The sequence below is a fragment of the Venturia canescens genome, chromosome 10 (genome assembly GCF_019457755.1).
Source record: "Venturia canescens isolate UGA chromosome 10, ASM1945775v1, whole genome shotgun sequence".
Lineage (NCBI taxonomy): Eukaryota > Metazoa > Arthropoda > Insecta > Hymenoptera > Ichneumonidae > Venturia > Venturia canescens.
Genome location: NC_057430.1, coordinates 799,158 through 822,175, shown reverse-complemented (window position 1 = coordinate 822,175; position 23,018 = coordinate 799,158). Strand labels below are relative to the sequence as shown.

The following is a 23,018-nucleotide window of genomic DNA, read 5'->3' as shown; positions in this document are numbered from 1 at the left end:
ACATTCTTTTTGTTACGTCTACGTAATTATTTTTCATATTTACAGCGAGATACTCCGGTTTGTTTAATATTTTTTACACGCATTTTAACATCGGTTTTAACTATATTGGGCGTTGCTGAACCGGAATGAAAGCGCCGTGTTAACGTAGTCCATGACGGCACGACGCTTTTATTTCGTTTCTTATAGAAAATGAGTATATTTATAATATAATATAGTTAGTTTTTTATATCTTTATATCCAATTAAAACAATAATTTTTGTTATGACGTGGTATGAACCGGAATACATGGAAAGTTTCGTTGCGATTTCATCATGTATTATCATAATGTTATTTTATCTGAACTTAATACATTTTCTTGACATAACCTTACAAAATCTATCGTGCGCATTTTGTTTATTTTAGGTAGTATTGAAAAATGTTAAGTAGCCCTTAAACAATAATCAGAACATCTAAAAACAAAACACTTTTAGCGGCTTGCAGTTGATAAATTTGGAATATTTTTAGGAACAATGAATGTAATAAATATATTTTAAGATTGAGTAGTACAATATTTCTATTCAAACTTATTAGAATTTGAAAAAATACCCCATTTCGTAATTTGCAATCCTTATTTGAATTGAACAAGTGGTTATTTTTTAAATTGTTCATTTTTTATGTTTTTATTTCAGATTTCCAATTTGCGTGACGTTACGCGAATATTCCTGCTTTCCTTTTTTTCCTTATTTCCTAAATTCCTTATTTTTATTTTCTTTATTATTTATTTAAATCGTGACGCATTGTTGCGCGATAATCGCGCTTACAGCGCGAGTCGTTTATTTATTGAGCACTAACCGTGCTGATTGCGCTACGCAGCGCCTGTGCTTTTATGTCAAGTTACAATTTGATTGAATTTTTCATTCAAGATGATTGAAACATTAAGCGAATATTCAGATCGTCTAAAACGATGCATAGCCGAAGGCGAATGGCTAGATGATGATCATATTGATGAATTCGCAAGATTATTGAAAAAATCATCTCAATCAATTTATGAAATGCAACCGCAATTTCGTCTCTATCTTCCGGAGCAAATAGTTCCTGTTGATCCCAATAAAAAGCATATACAGATATTGTATAGCTGCAGTGAGCTTATTAGGGTTGATGGTAACGAACCTCAATGTGGTCATTGGGTTTGCAATTACTATAATATGAAAAAAATTTTCATCTTCAATTCTAGTGGAGCTCGTACTCTTCACAGAGATCATATGACTTATCTGAACCGCTTATTTCCGTTTTATGATTTCAATAAGCGAGATTCGGTTCTGTTTCCCACTGTCGACCGACAACCGAATAATAATGATTGCGCTCTATATGCTATAGCTTTCGCAGTATCGTTGCTATACGATTTGAAGCCGGAAAATGTTAGGTACTACCAGCCTAGTATGCGTGCGGATTTATTGAAAATCTTTCTGTCTCAAGAAATATCACACTTTCCGGTCGATATAACTAATACAACTATAATTCCATCTCTTGAAATTGTACAAAAAAAACGGAAAAATCGTATAAAAATGCAAAATTTTCGATTAAAAAGAAAAAAATTGGATTCCGTTTCAACACAAATCGACGAGTCTTTAGTCGCTGGATCTCACTCAAATAAAAAATGTACAGGTGTACTTGTTGAAATTCAAAATGTTCATATGCAGGACAATGATTATAATACAAAAGCTATTTGTAAAATCAAGTCTATTAATAGTGATATAAATATTGATGACGATAAGCAAGCTTCGAAGGTTCCACATAAATCACAATTTTCACCTACGGATAGAGCGTCGAAAAAAAGAAAAGATGCTGCTGAAAGACAAGCAAAATGTCGATCAAGTCGGAAACTGCGTATTCAACAAGCTACCATATCTCAGGATTTCGTTGATAAAAATGATGAAGTAGTGGTTATTATTAGCGATGAAGTTGTTACACCTCCAAATGACAATCAAGAATCTTCAATCAAGAATCAAGAACAATCAAGAATCAAAAAACTCGTTTAATTGCTGATGGTTCATTGCTCAATGATGATCATATCGAAGAGTTTGGCCAGTTATTGAAAATAGCATCAAGTTCAGTATTTGAACAGCGACCACCATGGAAACTTTATTTTCCCGATCAGATACAGCCTGTCGCACCGAATAAAAGACATATCCAAATTTTATTCAGCTGTGAGGAACTCAATGTTAAGAACGGAGAAACTCATAGAGGAGGACATTGGGTTTGCAGCTATTTCGATACGGAAAAAATATTTATTTTTGATTCCATGGGATCGAATACGTTGAATAGATATCATAAAATATATTTACAAAAATTGTTCCCGTATTACGGTTTCGATGAACCCAGCTCTATTATCTTTCCCAAGGTTGACCTTCAACCGAATGGCCGTGATTGCGGATTATTTGCAATGGCATTCGCTACGTCGATATTCTACGGAATGAACCCAGAAAACATTAGGTACGATTGTACTAAATTTCGCGAACATTTGTTGAAAATTCGGAATATTCAAATTTTGGAGCATTTCCCATATTTCACCATTGAGAACAATCTCATAGATCACAATCAGCGCATAGAAGAGCTACAATTAATTAAAAATAGCGGCAATTCCATGAATAACATTTGCCAAGAAGAAGACCTGATACATTTCATGGCATCGGTATCGTTAGGCACCGAAGGCGAACAAAAAATATCAGTTTCGAAATTTGGAGAACACAATGGCAAGGAAGTGCCATTAAAAAATATTTGTGCGAATAAACTGTACGAAGAAATACCACTACATAAATTAACTCTTAATGAGCCTACATCTTTAGTGAATAAAGATTCTGAAATGAACGTTGATTTATTAATCAAAGGTGAACAGAAAATATTACTTGAGAAATATAGAGAACACAATGGCAAGGAAGTGCCACTAAAAAGTATTTATGCAGATAAACTGTGCGAAGAAATACCGCTAAGTAAAATAATTCTTAATGAGCCTACATTCTTGGTGAACAAAGATTCTGAAATTCTGCATAAAAAAAAGAATCGTAAAGTTAACAAAGTTACAAGCATAGGTCGAATAAGAAAAGATCATAAACGTATAGAACGTAATTTCCAAATGCGAACCGCTACCACAATTGTTGAAAAATATTGCAAATTCATTCGAGAGAATCGTTGGATTAAAACTAAGTTTACAAAGGAGAGGTACATTCAAAATATTGCAAAAAAATTGGACTTGCGGTTACCTGTAGATTGTCGACTTGAGGCTGAGCGGTTAGTTAGATGGGCCTTCGTTACGAGGCAAACATTCGTCACCGCAATGAACAAATCCCTTAAATCTGCTAGAACAAAAGCCGAAGTGTGTCTTTCACGTGCTGTCGATTGCCCAATATCGAACGATGAAGAATACATTCAAATATTGTGCGGTCAAAGGATGCACAACGCTTCAACAGAAGCGTATTTTGCAGAAACTGCTTATAATCCTCTGAACCAATCAGAGCCTATTATTATGAATTCAGAAGGTAAAGCTATTAACGTGTTACCACTATTAACAACAAAAAAATCACACAAATTGTGGAATTGTAGCCATTTTTGTAAAACAAATGATTATGGTATTGAAGTATTGAATAATTTGAAAGTTTTTTACCGAAAATTAACTACATGTAAATTATCCAAAGTCGTTGAGTTTATTGAACAAACTAGGAAATGTTCTAATAAAACCAGTAATGAGAAACTCGGTCATTCTCATGGCTGTTACATTGATCCAAAAACCTGTTCTTCCAAGTTTCTGTCAGTACAAATATTATCGCCACATTTTCCAACAATACGACGTATCAAACGATCGGTGCATCATCTGATATGCGTCTATCAAAAGTTACTTGATTTAGATGAGAAATTGAACAACAGTGATGTTGAGTCGCTACGGGAAATTTCTGATCAAGCTGAGCAGACAGCACAAGGTTTGGTAGCGGATACCGTAGAAATTAATCTCAATGAAACTGAGATAAGGTCTCAATACAAGTTAGCATTCAAAGCATTGGCCAAGCGTACCATGGATTTACCACGGTATTCATGTATTTCGTGTGAAAAACTTTGTGCCAAAGCTACTATTCTAAATATAAAGGTGTCCAAGATCTCAAAATATGGTAAAACTTGGGATCACTTGTTGGAATTCCTCGGTAAATATGAAACAGTTCAGGAAGAAAATTATATATGCCGTAGTTGCGATGCGAAATTAAAAATAGATATAATACCTTCCACTTGTATTCTAAATGGTCTCGACAGTCCTAAAATACCTCCAGTTATATCAGGGCTCAACATGTTTGAGAAAATATTGATTCAACGAGCCAAAGCTTTTCAAGTTGTTCAAAGATTAGGTACCGTTATGAACAAGAAGTTACCGCAGAAGCATATGGTTCCGAAAGCTGTTGGTAATAATTTCATTTTACCTTTGCCGCTGGAGGAAACGTTGAAAAAGATTTGTCCGGACACTGAACCTATTAATCTCAATCACGAGCTATATATTGAGACGTAACACTCGCGTGGCGGCCCGAGCCCGCTCGAACTATTAGATACTACGCGTGCGAAAAACATCGCGGCGCGATGACAGGCGTGCGTCCCAACCGGCGGCCATATTGGCGACTGGCACAAAGGCCCGAGCGAGCCGGCGGGCAACGCTCCGAACAGCGCCACTTGACAAGAAATCAAACTAAATCATAATTTCTTTATTCTAATTGTTTTCAAACTTTTTATTTATCAATATGAGCATAATTAGGCTCAAAATGTCGGGAAAAATAGCCGCTATCAAAGAAAAACAGAGAAAAGATTAAAGCTTGTAGAGAATTTGTGTTATTTCAAATAGAACGAGATGCTTGATCACAGCGCATGCGCGGGGCGAAGCGTTCATGGGCTATAGGAACCCGAACGTGACTTTTTGTGATTTTTCAAATTAAATTAAATTAAAAGATATTAAATGAAACAATAGAGCCAAATCATTCAAATAATTAAGCAACAACAATTGACATTGTAATTTCATTATTTTAAAGTCACGGTGAGCTGAAAATTGATCAAAGCGGAATTCGGCGCATCGGGCAAAATAGCAATCAGCCAATAGCAAGGCGCGAAATATGGCAGCGAGCCAATAGAGAGGCCCGTTACAAAAGAATGCGCAGAACGCGTCCGAAACAGAGAAATTTGGCGTTTGAGAGAATTTAGAGTGGGGAACGGGGTATAAGAGTTGGTGCACGGCTCATTCGTCAGGCAGTTCACCCTACCTCTAGAACCAACTCGGATCTCCTAGAAGAACTAGCAGACTAAATTCCAGGGTCCATTCCACATAACCTATAATTTCCGAATTTTGCTGCACGGGGCATTGGTGAGACTCGGTGACGTATCGATTCCGTGGTCCGTGGGCAAAATTACCTAACCTAGTGAATGCTCAGGACATTGGCGAGACTCGGCGACGTATCGAGCCCGTGGTCTGGGGTTCACATCCTAACCTGTCTTGTATTTTTGAGCATTGGCGCCATTCGGCGACGTTTGAGGCCCGTGGTCAAGCACAAACTTTCCACCTAGCATTTTTGGGTTTATTGAGAATAGAGGCGGTAAATAAATGATTTTATGATTAATTATTATTAAATTCAAAATTGTTTCATAATTTATCCGATTTGATTGGGTCGAACGAATTAATTAGCATTAGAATTAAATAAATCAATAATCCGCACCCCATTTGAACCATTGTACGACTCCAAAGTCAAGATAAATCATCTAATCAAATTATAATCGATTATAACAAATAACAAGCAGATAAAAGCGTTGATTCAAGAGGCAGCGGTAAGACTAGAGTTTGTATAGCATCCAAGCGATCACAAATTGAAAAAAATTGTAAAAACAAAAGCGTACAACACTCTTGAATTGATAGGAAGCGTAAGAATTCAGGGTCAAGCGGTTAGGATTACAGGACATCGGTTGTCAATTAGTAGTGTTGCGAATTTCATTATTTTTTGTTTGTTTTTTTTGTCTGAAAAATCTCATGCAAGTGGAAAGGAGAGGCAATAGAATAAGCAGGGGCACGATAAACCATAAAGCGTTCTTTATTGTATAAACAAAAACAAAAACAAATTTGAAAATTCAATCGAAATTTCATACAGTAAAACGCTCCGTTTTTCCGGGTCTTTCGAGTCTTCTCTCGCCTGACTTGGTTAAACAACGCGGACAGACAAAGATTAAAATTAAAAACGCGTATCATTTTGTAAAAACATAATAGTATTGTTTAATAAATTCATTTTGTTATCTTATCAACACAATCCTTGTCTCTTGTCTCGTTCATACCTGCTCCTTTTGAAATTAAGGTAGCTCGAACCGACGCGTGGCGGCGTTCAGGCCGGGTCGGCAAGAGCGTTACGTTACAACTGGCGCCCGAACAGGGACAGGTATTGCAAACGAGCGTGAGATTTGTTGAATGAAATTAATTAATCACGTCAAAATGGCAGAGAAGACCGATAGAAACGAAACAGCGAGAGATTCCGGGTTCCAAAATCCCGATGAGCGAACGGCACAAAATATCGATTTGACTACCTCAATTCCTCCCCCAGGGGCGGGGAACATTTTCAATGAATCTCGCGGTAACTTTGGATTTGAACAACAAGAGAAATTTGACGATGATAATAAAGATCAAAATGAAGAAATTAAAATGGAGGAATTTGAAACCCCTAAATCGAATAAAGGAAAAATTGAATTCGCAGAATTAAATCATGAGCTATTGATGAGCCTAATCGACGCAATGAAAGAAATGAAAACACAAGTACAGAGCATGGCTAACGAGATTGCCCGAAATAATCAGGCCACTAGTGATTTGAGGTCTGAATTTACGGAAAAATTCAAGACTCTGCAAGCTACAATCGCTAGTGATGTCCATAAAATATATGACCCAATTAAACGTCACGTAACGGGTTTAACAAAAATAGTTCAAGAAAATGAGTCGAAAAGTGCCGTGATCGAGGTTAGTGTGGCTCAAATACAACTTGACTTCAGCGCAATCAAGAAAAGGGTGGAGAATCTCGAATCTAAGGACAAAATCCATAGTCCGAACACTGAAAGCACCCGGATCGTCCCGAAGCCCAGTAAAGTAGTTTCAGATGACGAATCCGAGAACGAAGAGGAAAAATATGAGCCCGAAGAGAAAACAGAAAGGATTCAGACGATGCTGCCAATGGACATGCATCCAAACAAAATTAAAATTAAACCTCCCACATACGATGGATCGGAAAGGAAAAGACCGATGAAGTTTATTAAGGAGTTCCGGCGGTATTGTGAGGTGACAAATCCCACAATCGCTGAAATGAAATATTTGCTGGGACAGTGTCTCGAGAAAGCCGCAAAAGAATGGTGGGTTCTTATTGAGGACCGTGTAGAGGATTTCGAGGAAGTGGAAAAGAAATTCGTTGAGCGTTTCTGGAGCACCGACGTTCAGAGAAAGGTGAGGAAAGACCTCGAATTCGGACACTACTCTGATAAGGATAACAAAACATCTAAAGTGGAGTATACGATCAACATTTTCGGAGCCGCGAAGGATCTCATCCCTCCTCCAAGCGATGAAGACATAATTGCATCACTCTCGCAGCATTATACGGATGAGATTCAGGCAACTATAATAAGCCGTGGATTCAAAACATTGGAACAATTGATTGAATTCTTGGGAAAGATCGATCGGCATGGACCAATAAATTCCAAAAAAGAAAAAGAAACCTCAACGAATCCAAATCAAAATAAAAACGAGCAAAGGCCATTCCGTATGCCTCAAAACAACAATTGGAATAACCAGGGTGGATTCCAAAACAATTTCAACCGGGGAAATCCAAACTGGAACCAAAATAACCGACCTAATGGAGGTTATAACAACAATAACGGCTGGAACAATCAACAAAACCGCAATTACCAGCAAAATTACAATCAAAGGCCCAACAACAATTATCAACAAAATTATAACCAGCGGCCAAACTACGGATATCCTCAGCAGAATCGAAATAACGGAAATAATAATCAACAGAACGGATATAATCGACAAAATCAGAATCCGAATTGGAGACCGCAACAGAACAATGGAGGATACCGGCCGCCGAACAATCCAAACGATCATCGCCAAACTAACGAACGACAACGGCCAGAAATTCAAGCGATAGAGGTCCACCAAGAGCCTTAGCCGTCGACATCTCGGGCGGGAAACGAATAGACGTTGTACCCGTGCTCAATGATGATAAACAAGGAAAAATGGATAAAGGAAACGAACGAGGTACAACGGAGAAAAAGAAGAAGATTAAGAAAAAAGGATCTCAGGATGGTTTATCGGAGGACCTCCACCAAATGAGAGATGCAAACAAACCGAAAAACAAAATTCAGGACATAAAAGTGGCAATAAACACGATTTTTACGGATACTAGGGAGTTTTTAATGGAAGAGGGAATAAATGAAGAAGCTTTGCCAATTATTGAGTGTCCAGAAATTTATGCTAAAATAGAAGGTATTCAGGTTACAGCGTTAGTAGATTCAGGTTCTAGAGTTACCACGATCTCGGAGGAATTTTATTTGGAGAATAGGGAGATTTTAAAGGATTGTCCACTTTTGCCTGTCACGGGAGTGACGGTGAAAGGAGCGATAAAAGGGAAGTTAACGAAGGTTAGAAATCAAATAATGGCGATGACTGAAATCGGAAAAATTAAAACCTACGTAAAATTTTTGATAGTGCCCGGCTTGATTAGGGATGTGTTGCTTGGTGTAGATTCTTTGCAACCGCTTAAGAGTTTAATTGACCTGGGAGCAATGTCTCTCCAGGTGAAATATAATGAAATTATTGATGTAGTGCCCACGATTGGGACTACAGAAAAAGAAAATTTTTTACGAGAAATTGTTTTTGAAAAGAAAGTTAAAGAAGTAGAAGAAGAAGAAAAAGAGAATTTTAAGCCGGAGCAAAATTTGAAATATGAAAAGAGTAACAGTGAGAAAATTTGTGAACCAATCCAAAATTTGATTTTTGATAATAGAAGTGATGAGGAAATAACTCTTGAGGAGATTAATGAGATCGTGGAACAAACTGAGCTCTCATTAGAACAAAAGCAAGTACATAAAGAAGTAATTTGGAATAGAAGGGAAGTCTTTCGTAAAATAACAGGTAGAATTTCAGTTTATGAGCATCGATTAGATATCACAACGGATAAGCCAATAGTTGCACACGCTTACGAGGTTCCTCTAATGCATAGGGAAAAAGTAGATAAAGAAATAGAAAAGTTACTAGATTTTGGAATAATACAGAGATCGAATAGTCCGTGGATTAATCCGATAATCCCGGTAATTAAAAAAGATGGTACAGTTAGACTTTGTTTGGACGCTCGAAAGTTAAATCAGGTTATGGCAAACGACCATGAGTCAGTACCAAATATGGAGGAAATATTCCAAAAATGTCATTCGGCAAAGGTTATGACAACGTTAGATCTAACAAACAGTTTTTGGCAGATCCCTCTTCATCCAGATTCAATGAAGTATACTGCGTTTCGATATAGGGGAAAAGTTTATGAATTCACGGTCACGCCTTTCGGGCTGAAAACAAGTACTGCCGCATTACTGAGAGCATTAGACATCATTCTCCATGGTTTGGGAGATCATGTAATTAATTTTGTAGATGATCTATTATGCATTTCTTCTAATTTTGACGAACACATGAGACATTTAGACGAACTACTAGAACGACTGCAACAACACGGAATGACAATTAAATTGAAAAAGGCTAAATTCTTTCGGGAAGAAGTAGAGTTTCTAGGTCACATCTTGACAACTAAGGGTATAAAGCCACAACCAGAAAAGATTCAAGCAATTCATGATTTCCCTGCACCTAGAAATTTGAAACAGTTGAGAGGGTTTTCGGGATTAATCAATTATTATACTAAATTCACAAAAAAACATGCAGAGGAAACAATCCCGCTTTTGAAATTACTGAAGAAGGAAACAAAATGGCGGTGGGAAGAACCAGAGAAAATTGCTTTCCAAAGAATTAAAGATTTATTCGTAGATGACGTTCTTTTACAACATCCAGACCCAGAAAAGGGATTCATTTTACAGACCGATGCAAGTAGCTATGCTTTGGGGGGCACCCTGGCTCAAAAAGATGAAAATGGTGATTTAGGCGTAATAATGTTTGCCAGTAGAACACTGAAAGGGGCCGAGCTAGCCTACACGACCACCGAGAAAGAATTACTAGCAATTGTGTGGTCTTTGAAGAAATTTAGAACTTATTTACTTGGGGCAAAAATTGATGTTATTACAGACCATCGAGCCATCACATTTTTGAAAAATTGTCAGTTATTAAACGAGAGACTAACTCGATGGATTTTAGCGATTCAAGACTACAATATCGAATTCGAATTTTGTCCCGGGGAGAGAAACGTCGTGGCCGACGTGTTAAGTAGATTAAATCCACCAGATACTGGGGGGCGAAAGGGCAAGGAGATAGTGATCAGCACAATGTTAGCGATCAAACCATCGAAGGAATTGGAACAAATGATTAAACAAATAGGAGTTTGGCAGGAAAGGGAAGACAGAATTAGGGAAATCAGAGAAGGATTGGAAAATAACAACAACGATAAATATCAAATCAAAAATAATATTTTATTAAAAGCAATAAATCCCGAGTCCTGGAAAATTGTTCTGCCAAGAGAGATCCTCCATCCTCTGGTATCTGAAACACATCAAATGTATGGTCATGTAGGAGCTAAAAAGATATGGAAAATAATTACAGAAGATTTTACTTACCCGAGACTGTACCATTTTATCAGACAGATTCTTGCTTCTTGCGATTCTTGCCAGAGAAATAAAGTCCCAAACCAGCATTCGTATGCGGCACAGCAAAATATCGTTCCGGAGGGACCGGGAGATATTGTGTCAATTGATTTTTTTGGTCCTTTACCCATGACGAAAGGAGGAATGAAACACATCCTCGTCACAATTGATGCTTTTTCCAAATTTGTTGTTTTATATCCCTTAAAAGCGGCAACAGCGCCAGCAACAATTAACAAAATCTTTAACCATTACATTCCCGAATTTGGAAAACCGAAAAAGCTTCAATTTGACCATGGCACACAATTTACTTCGCGATTATGGCTAGGGAAATTAGCTAGCGAGGGAATTCAGCCAGTTTTCTCTTCTATTAGACATCCACAAGGAAATATAGTAGAGAGAGTCAATCGAGAGATCGGTAGATTTTTTCGAACATTTCTAACCGATAAACACACCGACTGGCTGAAATGGGTTAAGGTTATCGAGGATTGTATGAATGAAACACACCATGAGACAACCGAAATGACGCCCATTGAAATACAGAAAAATGTTAAGCCTCAAAGAATCTGGAGGGATTGGATTAAAATAGAGAGGGATGAGGAATTAGATGAGGAAGAAGGGATCGAAGCCAAACTGATGCTTGCTAGGGAGAGAATAGTCAGGAAAGGTAGAGAAAGAGCAAGAAAATTCGACTCGAAACACAAATTAATTCAATTTAATGTAGGAGATTTAGTTTTGGCCAAAGCGTGCAACGTTAGCGACCCTGTAAATAAAAAAATGGCAAAATTCTTCTCGATTTACGAGGGGCCATATAGAATAAAAAAACAAATAGCCACAGCTACGTTTATCCTGGAGAATCCTGAGACTGAGATGGAGAGAGGCATGTATCACGCCGCAAACCTAAAAAAATACAAAAACTGATCAAAAACACGTATTACAAATAAAGTTACCAAGTTGTATTGTTCTAAGCTATATAACTTACCTTTATTTATTAATTCCAAACGTATCCGCTGGAAAAAGTTTTCAAATTAATAAAAAACTTACAATTTTATGCTCAGGGTGACGTCACAGCTATACTCACCTGTTGAATCCATATCTCTCCTACGGGGCGACCTAAAACACATAAAAATCATAGAAAAACACAAAAAAATAAATAAAATCGAAAAAGAAAAGAGAAAATCACATGTTTATTACTATTTTTATTAATAATAACAATTTTTAATTCAAAATTACAATTCCCGACAATAAAAATGTTGATTATTTAAAAGTTACTAGCGGGAATACAGATTTATTACACTTGAAGACTTCAAATGTCGAAAAACGGATTTACGATAGCCAAATTTTTGAATAATTGGAAGTTATGTACAAAACAAACAGTGTCATGCTCCATCTCACTCTAGGGATACACTAGAACACGAAAAACCTATTTCCGATAATAAAAATGTCGATATTTTAAAAGATAATCATTCAAAGTGGTTTATTAGTAATTATTATGGCTTAATTAAACGAGTTATGACTCAAAAAACCATTAAAACAGTCAAAAACACAATTTTCTGAATGCTGGTAACGTCACGTCGTTGTAGCGGCGAACTTCAGGCGGTACCCGTAGCTGGGACTCGAAAATTTAGTTCTCTAGCAATCCGTCGTCCGCGAATGGCGCTTAGAGCAGCCAAACTCGCGTGGTAACGGCCGAATTTGAACAAGAACGGTTGCTAGGTTCGTCACGTCATTCGACAACGGACACTGGTTCGAAGCAGATAACAACTGCAGAACAGAATTGAAATTTCAGAATAAAAAGGAAGTTAAGAAATATTCGAACACAAAACAGGTAATACTAAAAGATTTAGGCATGCAGAGTTAAATAAAAAGAAAAAAAAAATGGATAAAGGATAAGGAATAATTCTAAGAAATGCTACGAACAGGAGAAATGGACGTTGCTACGCAAACCGAGGGGATAGGAATGAAACATTTTCTACAACAGACGGGGGAAGATGCAGGAAAATGGATTGAGGAAGACGATGATGTGGTAATCATTAAGGAAATAAACCCTACTCAGGGAAAAACACTCAACAAAACACGCATAATCAATCCATTAGAAAAGAAAAGGGCAAAGAACCAATCATCCCAAACGGCTAGAATGGGGAAAGATAAGGCAATACAAACGGATTGGGTGCTCCGTAAAATTGAAGTAGGGGATTCACGAAGATCGAGCCGAGAGGCTGTTCTCCTTCTTCTCTCACGTCACCATTTTTTTTCCATGATTCAAGAACACTTTACTATCCCTGAAATAGTCTCTCCAATGAAAGAGGACCAAATTGAAGAGGAATGGAAGAATTGGAAAGTGGGGGAATTTCTGTGGGAGTTCAAAAAAAAGGACGAAAAAGAAAACCAAATAAGTCAGCAAACAAATAATCCGAAGAAAAGGAAAACAACGATGGAGAATGACAAAATTGATGTGGTGGATGTTGAGGAGGAAAGTACAGGGGGAGATAATGAAAATCAACAAGCAAACAACGAAATGAGGAGCGACAAGGATGACAGGATGAATCGAAAAAGAATAAAGAAAGAAGACCTGGAGACATTAGATGAGGGTAAATGTTTGAACGATGAAATTATCAACTCATACTTGGATTTGATTTGCAAAAGGGAAACCTTCGGCCAACGAGTTTATGGAATGAACTCATTCTTTTTCCCGCGATTATATGTGAACGGGTATCCGGCAATTAAAAGATGGACGAAAAAAGTGAATCTTTTTGAATTCGAAAAAGTGATGGTTCCCATTCACCTGGGTCATCACTGGTGTCTTGCAGTCATCGATTTAAAGAAAAAAACGATAAGTTACTACGATAGCTTGGGAGGAGAGAATCCGCAGTATTTGGAGAATTTATTCCAATACTTAATCTTGGAGGCCGGTGAGAAGGGAAAGATTAGGCCAAGACGAGAGGAATAGACGCTCACGACAAGGAAAAGCATCCCGAGACAGCTAAATGGACAGGACTGCGGGGTTTTTGCGTGTATGTTTGCAAGATATGAAGCAGAGAACAAAGACTTCGATTTTTGTCAGATGGACATGTCCATAATACGTCGGAAGATTAAAAGGGAACTAGAGACCGGAAGTCTCGAAATATGCCTCCTTATTATTATTATTTTTATTATTTCTGGGTTGAGAACACCATTATTAATTGTATAAAAAAAAATCAAATATTATTACGGGGAGGGATCTCAATATCCAATAATTTGTTGAAACGCCAAGAATATTGAAGCAATAAAGGACGTTTATATTACATTTAGTTCAGGGATCTCGTGTTGTTATTTATTGTATAACCTGAAAAACAGAAAAAGGGAAAAGGGAAGGCATTCGATAAAAGATTCCTGAGATTATGTATTAAAAAAAAAAAAAAAAAAAAAACTTACGATGAAAGATCGATGTCCTGGATGTTTCCGTACCTGAAAAACATGCAAAATCATTCTATCGATGGTCCCCGCGCCTGAAAAAGAAAAATAAATTAGCAAAAATATTAAATCCAATTACAAAAATCATGAAAAATTACTTACCGATGAAACCGATGTCCTGGAACCCGTGAACCTGCAAAAAGAAAAAATGATTAGAAAATAGTTAAAATAGCTATAGAATGAAAAGAGTACTTACCTACCTGAAAAAAAAAAAATTACTCCGAAAAGCGCTGAAAAACCTAAAAATAAGAAAAAAGAGGAGAAAAGGAATAGAGAAAAGGGAGAAAGGAAAATGGGGTAAAAGAGATTAATGAGAAAGTAAAAGGAGAGAGAAGAGGAGAATGGGGGAGAAATGATAAGAATTTGGAATAAAAAGAATCAATGGAAAACGAAATATGGGACAAGACGAATTTAGGGAGTACGAGAGTATGGAAATGGAGTAGAATAGGGGGTAGGAAATTTTAGAGCAGGGTAGGAAGGATAAATAAATAAATGAAAGGGAAAGAACCTGAAAATCAAAGAAAAAAGAATTGAAGAAAAATAAACCTGAAAAAACAAAAGAACATAACCTGTAAATAAAAGAAAACCTGAAAATAAAAAGAAAAGGGGGGATAAAAACAATAAAGGGAGTGAAATAGACGAATAAAGAGGGAGCGGGAGTGATAGGAGATAAAAGGGACGGATAAAAAGGCTACGAGTGAAAGAGGGGGAAAATATGTACTAATGGAAAGACGAAAATAATAAAAGTGGGGTAAAATGGGCAAATGAAATGCGAAAAGGAACTGAGAAAAATAAAAGTGGGGAAAAATGGGCGAATGAAATGCGAGAAGGAACTGAGAAAGGTAAAGTGGGGTAAAATGGGCAAATGGAGTGCGAGAAGGAACTGAGCAGGATAAAGTGGGGTAAAATGGACAGAAATAGAGAAGTGGGGGAAGTGAAAGGAGTGGTGATAGAGAACGGGTATAAAAGTCGGAGCAGCAGGCTCCGGAGCGTCATTTGAGCCGCAGTTAAGCTTCGAACAACACCGGGAGCTACCCAAGCGATTGGACGACATCGGGAGCTCTACCTCGTTATTCAAAGCGACTTTGATAATCTGAATCTCTACAACTATCAAGATGCGAATTGACCCAGTCATTCCAGGAGTTCCAACACCTTCTTCATGGCCAGCGACCTGGGAAGGAAGCTTCGAGATCATCATACTGGAGTTCCTTAACCCAACAAATTTTTCCTACACAACTCTGACAAAATTTGAGGAACTGTGTGCATTCGAGGAGCAGTTATTCACCGACATCGCAGAAAGAAACCACTATCCAAGGGTTTATGCTTCCATCGACCGGATATACGCGGTCGTCAGTCAAGAAACGGCCTACAGAGGGAAATTGGTCGACGTGGAAGATGGAGAAGCTACCTTACTGCTTATCGATAGAGGGGTTACTCTCATGCATCCGGTTCATGAGCTTCAGAATCTACCTCATCAATATGTCAACGTGCCTTCTTTCTGCACGAAAGCATTCATTTCGGGAATCAGGCCATTTTATGGAAACAGATGGGAGATGACCTGCAGCCTCCATTATCAACGGAAGCTGGTTGATCAAAAAGCTAGAATCACTATCATCGGCGATCATCCTACGAAGAAGGGCCACGAAGTTCACCTTTTCATAACACCTCAACGGGTCAATCTGGGAGAAAGCTTGGTCAGGCACCAATATGCTCTACCTGGCGAATATCAATTCAGCCTTCGGGACGACGTAAAGTGTGCAACGCCTGAAGAAATACAAAGACTGGCGAATGGAGAGCAACTACAGGAGCCTTTCAATCCTATTGCGGCAGAGCTGAGACAACTAGAACATCTGCGACTCCTAGACTTGGAAGAAGAACAAATGAACGAGGTCAATCAACTCCGCTGATGGGAGACAAGCTGAAAAACATCAAGAACATCGAGAAACCTGTAAATCATCATCTTCAAGACATCATCGCCCTGTCCTCCCTTTATCCCCAAATCAAATTGCATTTTTAAATTGTCTACGGTCCCAATCCCATTTTCGGCTTTCGAAAGTTTGAAATTTTGTATTTTTCTTTTGTTTTGACTCTTTAAATGAGTTTTTGAGAACAAAAAGCATCATTTCAAAGATCTTTTTGTTCTGGGGGGCATTTGAGACGTAACACTCGCGTGGCGGCCCGAGCCCGCTCGAACTATCTAATACTACGCGTGCGAAAAACATCGCGGCGCGATGACGGGCGTGCGTCCCAACCGGCGGCCATATTGGCGACTGGCACAAAGGCCCGAGCGAGCCGGCGGGCAACGCTCCGAACAGCGCCACTTGACAAGAAATCAAACTAAATCATAATTTCTTTATTCTAATTGTTTTCAAACTTTTTATTTATCAATATGAGCATAATTAGGCTCAAAATGTCGGGAAAAATAGCCGCTATCAAAGAAAAACAGAGAAAAGATTAAAGCTTGTAGAGAATTTGTGTTATTTCAAATAGAGCGAGATGCTTGATCACAGCGCATGCGCGGGGCGAAGCGTTCATGGGCTATAGGAACCCGAACGTGACTTTTTGTGATTTTTCAAATTAAATTAAATTAAAAGATATTAAATGAAACAATAGAGCCAAATCATTCAAATAATTAAGCAACAACAATTGACATTGTAATTTCATTATTTTAAAGTCACGGTGAGCTGAAAATTGATCAAAGCGGAATTCGGCGCATCGGGCAAAATAGCAATCAGCCAATAGCAAGGCGCGAAATATGGCAGCGAGCCAATAGAGAGGCCCGTTACAAAAGAATGCGCAGAACGCGTCCGAAACAGAGAAATTCGGCGTTTGAGAGAATTTAGAGTGGGGAACGGGGTATAAGAGTTGGTGCACGGCTCATTCGTCAGGCAGTTCACCCTACCTCTAGAACCAACTCGGATCTCCGAGAAGAACCAGCAGACTCAAATAGAAAAATACACTCTATTCTGATATAACCTAAAATCCTTTTTCCTATTATTCCTTTGGATGCCTGGGGTATTGGTGAGACTCGGCGACGTATCGATCCCGTAGTCCAGGGTCCATTCCACATAACCTATAATTTCCGAATTTTGCTGCACGGGGCATTGGTAAGACTCGGTGACGTATCGATCCCGTGGTCTGTGGGCAAAATTACCTAACCTAGTGAATGCTCAGGACATTGGCGAGACTCGGCGACGTATCGAGCCCGTGGTCTGGGGTTCACATCCTAACCTGTCTTGTGTTTTTGAGCATTGGCGCCATTCGGCGACGTTTGAGGCCCGTGGTCAAGCACAAACTTTCCACCTAGCATTTTTGGGTTTATTGAGAATAGAGGCGGTAAATAAATGATTTTATGATTAATTATTATTAAATTCAAAATTGTTTCATAATTTATCCGATTTGATTGGGTCGAACGAATTAATTAGCATTAGAATTAAATAAATCAATAATCCGCACCCCATTTGAACCATTGTACGACTCCAAAGTCAAGATAAATCATCTAATCAAATTATAATCGATTATAACAAATAACAAGCAGATAAAAGCGTTGATTCAAGAGGCAGCGGTAAGACTAGAGTTTGTATAGCATCCAAGCGATCACAAATTGAAAAAAATTGTAAAAACAAAAGCGTACAACACTCTTGAATTGATAGGAAGCGTAAGAATTCAGGGTCAAGCGGTTAGGATTACAGGACATCGGTTGTCAATTAGTAGTGTTGCGAATTTCATTATTTTTTGTTTGTTTTTTTTGTCTGAAAAATCTCATGCAAGCGGAAAGGAGAGGCAGTAGAATAAGCAGGGGCACGATAAACCATAAAGCGTTCTTTATTGTATAAACAAAAACAACAACAAATTTGAAAATTCAATGGAATTTCATACAGTAAAACGCTCCGTTTTTCCGGGTCTTTCGAGTCTTCTCTCGCCTGACTTGGTTAAACAACGCGGACAGACAAAGATTAAAATTAAAAACGCGTATCATTTTGTAAAAACATAATAGTATTGTTTAATAAATTCATTTTGTTATCTTATCAACACAATCCTTGTCTCTCGTCTCGTTCATACCTGCTCCTTTTGAAATTAAGGTAGCTCGAACCGACGCGTGGCGGCGTTCAGGCCGGGTCGGCAAGAGCGTTACGTTACAATATATGTGGTGTTCCCACTAAATCTAAAGTAGTATGGGAACGATTGGTAGATAAAAACAAAGTATTGAAAGCATGGCGATGGCTGAAAGAAAACAATCCTTTCTATTCAAAAATAAAATTACCAATATCCGCTAACGACTTATTATCGAAAGATATCTGTGATGTTGAGTTTGAAGAAGATGAATGTACAGTTAATTGTTTTATTCCAAATGATAAGCAAAAAATTAATACTGATTCAGACAATAAGCAAAAATTAAGTACTAATTTGAAACAAAATGAACAGAAAACAGCTATGTTGACTCAAAAGTCAGCATCAGACAGTTTTTATCTTCCCTATACTATTTGTCCAATACACGAAAAAAGGATTAATGAAACCGCAACAGATCTCTATCAAATGCTTAAAGTCAACGAACTTCCATTGGACAAACGTCTTCCTGATTTGGATTGCCAATGTTTTCCTCATTTACATCCTTATGGGACAAACGGACAAAATCAAAAGAGACCTGTACATCTGATTCATTTCGAGTATTGGAAATCTCGGTTCATGTCTAAGCATCGTCAATATCGGTTAGACGTTCAATATCTCTTTTATGCTTTAAACGATAACTACAAACGTCAGCTTAATGCTGGAATATTTCACAAACTGAATATAACTAACCCCAAAGTGAAGTATACGGCAGCTAGTTATTTGGATCAACTGTCAAAGGGCCAACTTGAGTCGAACTTGAATTCAATATATTCTAGGTTGCGTAATACTGAACAATTTTGGAAAATACCGAGGAGTAATTTAAGGATGCATTATACTTTTTTTAAAATAGAGAGATCGAATTCATATTTATACACAAATTGCATTTCAGTGTTCCAAATGCTGGTGTAAAATTTGGAAAAGATTGACTGACGCATTTTAGTGTTATTAGCTTTTTCTTTCAACATGTGTTCTTATGTAGATTGACATTTTATCCATTATATTCATTTGGAAAGTGAACAAAAAATAAAGAGAAATTTTTAAAAAAATTATAGCATATAGGAAAAACATTTATGAAGCTCAGTGTCGAGTTTGGAAATGATTTACTGAACCGTTTTCGAGAAAAAAATTGAGAATCTCAATAGTTTCAAGAATCATCGAGTTTCATTACACAGACGTGGCAACGTTGCACCGCGCACTCTACATAGCATACTATATAGATATCAAGAGACTCGGTAGAGTCTCGGGACAAGTACATTGACAGCCCTGTCGTCTGCTGGCCTGAGGCTCTCGCCGAGACTATCTTTTCTCTGAATAAAACGATTCGCGGCGGTGGGGGTAAAACTGGCATGTCATTTTCTAGAATTGCGGAGCTCAAGAGATGTTTTGTTAAGCGAAAATTAGTTTGGAGACTAAATTTCAAAATCTCTTTCGAATGAGCCCGAAACCAACACGATCAGTAGCGTAATTGCTGAGAAAAAACTTTGCACAGGCTCAAGATTATGCAAAAGTTACTAACACATTTAGAAATTTGACATGTCTGTATATAATACCATCAAAGGCCTCATGTCCCTCGGTCTAACTTCGCGGCGGTGTCGCGGACTGACGTCACATGCCGAGAGCTCGAAAGTCACCAGCCGAAGTTTCACGTCATGTTGACGTTTGGGGTTATGATGTTACGAAGTGCGTGCGGGATAACTAAAAATAATTTTCGTCATCTAACGAAGTGCATATTACTATTTATTTCGTTAAATTTTGTGATACACTAAACCAGTATCCAAGCGAAAAAGGATATAAAAAATGCGCGATGCATATGTCAACGAAAACTTCAAGATTTCATGATTATGTTCGACTGGAAATAAGCGTTAACTAAAATAATCTTTCAATTAAAACAGAGTGCGAGAAATATTGTCCAGTGTAAATATATCGTCAGTAGGCTAGGTTATATATATGAAGGCGTCAGATTATATATATGAATAAATACAACAAAAACACACAGAACTGTTAGAATGATGTTGTAAACTTTAATTGAATAAATGTTTTCTAATTTATTTCTCATGTTTCCCATATTTTGGTTCATATTCAGTTTGGCTCTGCCCTCTCCGATCCTTGTTTTCACTCCATCGGTTTGCAGCGGATCGATACATATCATTAATTAATTGCCTAATATGTGTCCTATGATTTTCTACTATTTCTTCATGCTGATTGTGGTAACGTGATTCAAGAGGTTTCCAGCTATGATCATCAATCTCACATTTTGTACATCAGATTCTCAAAACAGTTTCTGGTCTTGATATAAGTGTAGTTATTCTTTTTCCACCTGGTCTGTCGAGTAACAAATTTTGAAACTTATTCCAAAAAGTCTTTGGATGCTTTGTTTGCTGATCATATGAAAAGTCGAATCTTTGGAATGCAGTAGGCAAACACAAATTTTGACAACAATACTTATGAAATGACATGTATGTTGAGTATTCCCACTTTGCAAACTACAAATGTGGAATTATTAGTGAAAAGATTCATTACGCTAAGTCTACAGTTGCTCAGTTTTGAATGCGATCAAATATAATGCCTGCTAACATCCATGGGAACATACAGAATTTCTGAATATAATGTTCGCTATGTCATTTCAACGTAACATCATGACTTTTGCCAACTTTTCTCTATAATACTATAGATTTGGATTATTGAAATACAGCAAAAATCTGAGAATTATAAAATTGATATACTGTGCCACTCATTTTACTTTTTAAAACTAACTGTAACATATATATGAAGTGAACACTCATCACAGAAGTCTTCAGTTGCTCATTTATGGATAGATTTTAAATTGCTGTCTTCAAAATTTATTGTGCAGATACATTGAATCGCAGCAGATACCTGCGAACTCTGAAATTTCTGTGCATAAATATGTGTGTTAAGTATCACCCCCTATCTTTGATTATGAGAATGAGTAATAGAACTTGGTTTAGTAAGTTTTAAAGTATTTCTTTTTAAATACTATTGAAGTTTGTATTACTGCGGTATGAAGCGAATACCTCCAAACTTTCATATTTTTGTGTCGCAGCATGTGTGCCAATCATTTAAATTTTTTACTCCAACCGTAACATGTAATCTCAAAAATTCATCACAAACGTCTTCAGCTTCTCTAAATTCCTAAATTTTCCGTTTTCTATTTTATTCTGAGTTTTTAAACTTTTAAATTCATTCGTGAATTCTCCTGAAATTGTTTTTCTCCAAAACCAATGCAGATACCTTAAACGTCTTTGAATTCCGTTGCTCTGTTGAATTAAGTACGCTCAGTTTTTTTTGCTTTTTTGAGTTCTAACATAATAAATGTTTCCGGGTGCCTTTTTTCAGCAACTATCAAACTGTAGATAATTGGATCTCAGCGGCCACTTGCAACCTTTGGAAATATATTTCATCGGAGACACGTTTTGAATGATACGAAAATGTCTAGATTCAGAATGCAAAAGCAACATTTAAAAAGGGCCAATTCTGTTGGATTTGTTGTGTCTAGAATTTGATCTATCTTTCCTCTTTTCCTTTCTTTTTCCTAACGTTATCAGCCGAAAATCATATCTCGGCCCGTAACACGCATTGCTCCATGCTCTTGAGTTCCCAATGGACGAAACATATTAGAAGACAAGGAGAAAAATCACCAAAGTCCAAGAATAAACCTCTATCGAAATATTTTCAGTACAATTTCGACGAAAAATAGGTCTTTTTTCGTGAAAACCAACGTTATACGCCGAAAATTATAAACAATTCATAGAAATTTAAACTAAAATCTTATAGTCATCTGAACATAAATAAGGATCTTTTGAGAAAAAAGACGTGATATCAAACCATAAACTTCCCCTAGGGAAAAAAAAGGTTGGGACAAGTACATTGATGGTCCCTCGTTTGCTGATAATTCCACCCATAAAAAAAACTTTAAACAAAATTTTTTTTTAATTGTAAAAAAAATTAATTCATAAAAAAAAATACAGAACAATTCGAAAAAAATTTTACAAATCTTGAAAAAATGTTATATTAAAAAAAAAACTAATCTGCATCTATTTTTTAAAGTGTCAAAAGAATTAAATAACAAGTAAAAAATAATAAACCGAAAAATCGCCCTTGAAATCATTTTGGAAACCGATGCCTCATTCTTCTTATTTGATTCGAACAGCTAAATCAATTGAAAAAAATTCCATCTAATTTACGTGCAACATTAAAACAAGTATTGTATTAGTAACTCCAAATTTTGACATTATTGAATTGTTCTAAGAAGCTTTCAAATCCAAAAGAATCACATGCAAGCTAGTCATTTCTTACTCTATGGTGGCAGAGACTTATAAGAAAATCGATTCTTCTCAGACTTTCAGGATCCTCTGGTATTATTCACAAAATTCGACGTCGATTGGATCGATACAAATTATGTTTAAATATGTGTTAAAAGTACTTGTCCGGCCCATCTAATATTCATTCAATAAAGAATCAATCATAAAAAAACGAAATGGCACGGCAGAATCTCGTTAAAAGTTTGTTGAAATGCGATTCATTATTAATTTAATGTTCTTAATAATATTATAGGTTTGTTCTTATTCCGAATGGAACTCGTTCGCTGGAAGAATAAGTGGGAAGTAAAAATTGCCGTC

At 37.0% G+C, this 23,018-nt stretch overlaps 2 protein-coding genes across 2 annotated transcripts; both read left to right on the top strand.

Annotated features, from left to right (window-relative positions):
• Window positions 1–6,478: 6,478 nt before the first annotated feature.
• On the top strand, window positions 6,479–8,194 carry LOC122417433 (G-quartet DNA-binding protein TGP1-like). The gene has a single exon (XM_043430937.1). It carries the CDS (start codon window positions 6,479–6,481, stop codon window positions 8,192–8,194), a length of 1,716 nt encoding a protein of 571 aa, XP_043286872.1.
• Window positions 8,195–12,727: 4,533 nt separating this feature from the next.
• Window positions 12,728–13,768, top strand: LOC122417432 (sentrin-specific protease 1-like). The gene has a single exon (XM_043430936.1). The coding sequence runs from the start codon at window positions 12,728–12,730 to the stop codon at window positions 13,766–13,768; it is 1,041 nt and encodes a 346-aa protein (XP_043286871.1).
• Window positions 13,769–23,018: the final 9,250 nt, after the last annotated feature.

Excerpts from the sequence above, each read along its gene's own strand:
- LOC122417433 (XM_043430937.1), top strand. The coding sequence starts at position 6,479 with ATGGCAGAGAAGACCGATAGAAACGAAACAGCGAGAGATTCCGGGTTC.
- LOC122417432 (XM_043430936.1), top strand. The coding sequence starts at position 12,728 with ATGCTACGAACAGGAGAAATGGACGTTGCTACGCAAACCGAGGGGATA.